Below are 5944 nucleotides of genomic sequence, written 5' to 3' on the forward strand. Positions count from 1 at the left end.
CATTAATACATTTTATTTTTTAAAAATATCGCAATTCTTTTTGGCGTTGCGACCACCAGTTAAATATTTTGAATACATTTTGTAATGCGCAATTCTTAACATGTTTTCCACATCGTATAATATTAGTAACATCTAAATTATTTAAAGATTCAATATCTTCATAATCGGCATCCAAAGTTTCGATGATTGGTTTATCTCTCGCATAATTTTCAAGCAAATCCATCAGCCATTCTCGTTTCTGGCACCCCTTGACGTACACGAGAGCCGGCATCTCGTCATCCTCTTCCAAGCACCGCCGATGTAATCAAATGTTTAGCCATGCTGTACGACACGTTTCCATCTTCCCATCGTAATCCATGATAATTCGCAATCAGCTAGGAAGCACATGATTTGTCGGATTTTGTGAGGAGATTCCATGGCATAGGATATGTAATAATATAATGCGCCAGAATGGTCCCCTTTCTCAGCACTGCCACCTTTACAACAAATTTTATCCCGACGAGGAATCCTTGCAAGTCCACGAACGTTGATACAGACATAACTTTTTTCATATCAGCACGTCGAGAAGAAGACTGCAATTGATCCTGATGCATTGTAGGTTTTATATCGTCTCATCCGCCATACTTAGGCGATTTTGCGCACAACATTGGTCAACGGGTTGTACTGAATCACGCGATCATGTATAATAAGACAGTACGCAGTGGTATTCATCGGCACGTTCTCCTTACACTCGAATTCTAATCTCACATCCACGGTTGCGCTCTTGACCGATTCGTTTTGTTGAGAGCAATCGATAATCACGAACGGACCGTTTTGTAGAAACTGCGTGACGGTGAGACTCGGCTCGAGATACTCGTATCCGTAATAATTTTTGCAGAAACGCTGGTACGTGTTATATAGAATCGACCATCTGTTTTTATCGAAATCCAAATTCATATTGTCGTACGGATAACATTCCGAGTTTAGATAAAGTTTCACGTTGTTCAATTTGCAGTCGTCGAATCGACTCACATCCTCGGACATGATATTCTTTCCGCCTGTCTGTAGAGCGAAGACGACATATCGTGGCTTCTCCAATTGAGTCGCGGTCTTAATGGTCCACAAATGTTTGGTTGTACGCTGTAATAGCGGAAACTTGTACAGATCCCACGAGCAAAAATCCATGCTGAGGTATCGTCCGCTTTCCAAGGCGCGCAGCATCGATAGCTTATTAATCTCGTTCAATATCACGTATGGCATTCGCCATTGTATCTTGAATATGTCGATCACAGGCTCCAGTGCCAAATTTCCAATCAGACAATTATTGTCGTTGCGCGATCGTTTTAAAATCAATTCGTGACGAGCATTAATCACCACACATCTATAATCCTCGCAAAATCCCAATAACATGTAGAGTGGTACGCAAAAATTGAAATATCCATTCGCATTAGTGTGCGCATCCCAGCCGGCGTTCCTCATAATTACGGTTCTATCGGATGATATCGTTACATACATCGTTCTTGAGTGTGCTTGTTATTCCCACATTAGTAGTATAGGGGCCACTATAGTGAGACAGGAATGTCCCCCCCTTTCCCCCTTGGCGCCAGCCGCCCGCTGTGATCCCTTCCCCCCCTGTCCAACTGGGCAGGTACCTGAGAAAAAGAGTGGGGACTCGTGGACGTCCACGAGGCGATTTTTTAATTTTAAAATTTTTTTAAGAATGGGGGGAGTCGTGGACGTGCACGAGGCAGTTTTTTTTATTTTTTATTTTTTCCTGGGCTGGAAATACTCGGGCTGGAACCTGGGTCCTCTGCTTTTCTGGTCGGGGTCCTAGTGCGGTGGGCTAACTAAAATCTTACAAGGGTGAGAGTTAGATGGGGCATTTAAGCGAAGAGTAGGTCTCTCCGGCCCGGCGACCGAGCGCTCCGATTGGTTTGTCCTATAGTGGCCGGCTGTTTGATTGGTTCCGACGAGCTGGAAAAACGAGAGAGAAAATAGAGTGAGAGAGAGAGAGAGAAAGTCGACAAGATGTCCGTCATGTCAGCAGCCGGTAAAATATCGGCCGCCGAAGACAGTAGAGATGTCCCATTGCATTCCCTTCCTCCTCCTCCTCCTTCTCCCCCCAGCCCTGTGGAAAATCGAAAAATATCGCATGACATACGGTATCTCTCGCCTTCGACCGTCCTTACGGAAAAACTTCGAATTGCAGCGAGCGTGTCGCCCGTGTCTCTCCTTCTTGCTGAAAAAATAAAAATCGTCTAGTGCGGAATTATCAGATATCAAGGTATACAAACGAAATACGAAGCGTTCATGATCGGACATGATTGTCCGCGCCGGTCGAGTCATGCAACGCAGGTAGACGCGATGTCGTCATCGAAGGCGATACGCTATCGGAGATTGAAAGAGCTATGGCGCCGCAGAGTCTAGGAAGGAAAGAAGGAAGGAGAGAAAAGGAAAAAATTGAACGTTTTCAGGTAATATTTAAAATTAATATTTTAACATTTACATTAAATTTAATATTTTTATTTACGCTACAGAAATGTTTTGTACAATTTTCTTACATTTAAATATAATATTTATAACATTTACAAAAAGATGTTAACTCTTAATGGATGGAAAATATGGGAATTCGTTGTTTTTTCAATTATTTAGCTGCATATTTTTCCCCCTCTTTTCCTTATATTTCAGTATATAAGCAACGCGAGAAAACGCGGAACTTTATTCATTTGAGTTTGCTCGAAATCTTCATTTCGGCTTCGGTACAAGTATTCGTCGTTGTTGTGACCAGTGTTCAACTAGTTCTCGGTAAAAAAGTGATAAAAATGGCCGGCGCAAAAAAAGTATCCAGTGAACGGAAAAAGCTAACCGATTTTGTTAAATTTACTCACGTTTGTGATATTAACAAATCGGGCCTCAAGACCGACTTCGATAGAAGAAACGATCAGCGATATTTATTATTATCGACGACGTACGGGCTTAACGCATCGTATACTAAGAAGATTCACGTGGGATTGCAGGCGACGAGCGAAAATTGCTTTGTACCGATTGTAAAATTAACAGGCAATTATGCAGATGGAATATGTCTCGACACCGACACCTGGCAGCAATTTCAAATCAGCATGGAGCAGATGAAGCAGTATTTGTGCGAGAATCAAAAATCCAAACCAAGTCCGATTATTATCAACAATATTTCCATCGGCTTCACAACCGCTTACGGAACAAGGGCAGTGATAGTGAGTTATAAGGAAAATGCGGGACAACCGGCGAATAATAACGAGACGGAGGAGCAGCCCCCGTTGAAGAAGCAAAAAACGTACAGCGTCGCCATTGTGATGCAGAAAACTACTTTTGTCGGCCTGGAAGATATCGCAAGATGTGTGGACGCTCATTTGGCACGGTTAATTCCCATTACCGACACCGTCAACGAGTGCTCCAAATACCTGATTAACGAAATAGAATTAAAACTTCCCTCGTCTTACGTAGATTGTGAAATTATAAAACTTACAATTAGAGGTAATTTTGAAGAAATCGAGCGTGATGTACGAACACAAATAAATAATTTACCATTTTTAGACGTATATTTTAATATTGTATTCGAAGAATTGCTTTCGCTAGGTTTTAATGAAATTGTACGTATAATTTTACTAAAGCGCAATTGTTAGTTTTATAAAAAAGAAAAATTTTATTTTCAATAAATAGAATGTTTTAACCTTAAAAACTTAAATATATTTTCTTTTACCCCACTTCTTTCCTATTAATCACTTCTCCCCTCTTCCTCCCCTCTTCTTTACTATTAACAAAAAAAAATTTATCGCATAGTAATATTGCACGATAGCCGAGCGTTAGACGAACATCTTATTTTAGCATAAGCATACATAGAGCACCGCGTAAAAGCTCGTAAGCAGCGGTGCTCAAAAAACGCTGACGCGAGCTCACCTCCGCGAATACGCTTACTCGCGTCGATTCCGCGGCTGCTTATCAGCTAATTGGCCGCGGTACTTTTCGCTCGTTCGCCGACCGGAAACGCTAGCGCGAGCATGCGGCTGCCGCGGTGGGGCCCCCGGAGCGCGCATAAGCTTATTATTCCTCGCATACACGAGCAATATTAAAGCAATATTCGAATGTACATATTTTTTACGTAACATTAAGTATCATCGGCTACTTTTTTATATTTATGAAAGCGCGCGCAAACGCCAAATCGTTCATTTCGCAAAATGGACGTACGGTGGAAACATCCGTGGACGTCGATCGTCTGCGGTCCTACGGGATGTGGAAAAACAATTTTCGTAAAAACGTTTCTTCAATATTTATCCGTCATGTCCGATGTTAGATTCGAGAGAATTTTATTTTATTACGCAGAATGGCAAGACGCGTATCAGCGTCTTGCCATTCTGCGTAATAAAATAAAATTCTCTCGAATCTAACATCGGACATGACGGATAAATATTGAAGAAACGTTTTTACGAAAATTGTTTTTCCACATCCCGTAGGACCGCAGACGATCGACGTCCACGGATGTTTCCACCGTACGTCCATTTTGCGAAATGAACGATTTGGCGTTTGCGCGCGCTTTCATAAATATAAAAAAGTAGCCGATGATACTTAATGTTACGTAAAAAATATGTACATTCGAATATTGCTTTAATATTGCTTAATTGCTTTACAGTACGCCGCATATTGCTTAATTGCTTTACCGTACGCCGCAAGTGCGTCAAAAGAAGAGGAGGAGGAGGAAAGAGCACGAAAGACGGATTACGTTAATAATGTTTTGATAAAATCGAAGAAAAATATAATTGAATTTCGCGAAGGATTACCGCGTCCGGAAGATTATTCCAATGATCCGCTCTCGCCAAAATTAATAATAATTGACGATCTTATGAGAGAATCATCGTCGTGCGACGCTATCGTAGATCTATTTACCAAAGGAAGTCATCATAAGAATCTCAGTGTTATACTCATCTCGCAAAATCTCTTTCATCAAGGACGCGGACAACGCGACATATCTCTGAACGCGAATTACATAGTAGTTTTTAAAAATCCACGCGATCGTGCACAAATTCGTCATCTAGCGCGTCAAGTATATCCCGATGATCCAAAATTTATGGAAGAAGCGTACTATGACGCTACATCGAGACCTCACGGGTATTTATTGCTCGATTTGAAACAATCGACTCCAGACGAATATCGTTTTCGCACGTGTATCTTTCCCAACGATACTCTGCATTACGCTTACATTCCGCGTAGATCGAATAATAGAAGTGGAGGGGGTGTATAAAGGACAATATTCGCGTTCGCAGCTTGTCAGTCGTGTAATTGCAGCGTAATGGTGAAAAAAGACGCGAGTAATAAAAATTCGATGTCTTCGACATCGGATAAAGCAATAAAGAATGCTAGACGCTCTATCGGTGAGAGAAACTTATATCTTTTGAAAACTTTGAGTCATTTGAAAAATAATCAAAGAACAGCATTCTTACGTACGGCCGATATTAATCTCGTAAAGTGTATTCAAGAATGCATTTTCAATACACTCAAAGGCAACGTGCCGCTTCGTTGTAGCGATAAGAAGCATTTAGGCAAACATAAAACGATTTTACGGCGTGTAGCGGCAAAAGAGGGTAATTGGAAGGCTAAAAGAAAATTGTTGATACAACGAGGTGGGTTTTTCCATATCTTATCGGCCCTATACTTACAGCTGTATTATCGAGGATTATCGGTGACTAAAGAGAAAAATTCCTGTCTATATCGTGTTTTTTCCGGAAAAAATAAAAAAGATACAAATTATCAATAGAACTTTGAATAATGGAGAGAGCTAAAAAAATGGTTTTGATTTCTACCGAAAATCTCGAGAGAATGCAGCGTATGCAACCGGAAGTGTCATCCGTTATACCAACTGACAATCCGACGAAGAAAAATATGGAAATATCAAATACGGAAAATGTTAATAATAATACGGTACGGACACCGG

At 41.0% G+C, this 5944-nt stretch overlaps 1 protein-coding gene across 1 annotated transcript; it reads left to right on the forward strand.

The window, feature by feature from the left end:
• Positions 1-2207: 2207 nt before the first annotated feature.
• LOC126858214 (uncharacterized) lies at positions 2208-3697 on the forward strand. The gene is made up of 2 exons (XM_050608364.1): positions 2208-2453; positions 2668-3697. Exon 2 carries the CDS (start codon positions 2802-2804, stop codon positions 3639-3641), a length of 840 nt encoding a protein of 279 aa, XP_050464321.1. The 5' UTR covers positions 2208-2453; positions 2668-2801; the 3' UTR covers positions 3642-3697.
• The last annotated feature ends 2247 nt before the right edge of the window (positions 3698-5944 follow it).

The sequence above is a fragment of the Cataglyphis hispanica genome, chromosome 24, assembly GCF_021464435.1.
Source record: "Cataglyphis hispanica isolate Lineage 1 chromosome 24, ULB_Chis1_1.0, whole genome shotgun sequence".
Lineage (NCBI taxonomy): Eukaryota > Metazoa > Arthropoda > Insecta > Hymenoptera > Formicidae > Cataglyphis > Cataglyphis hispanica.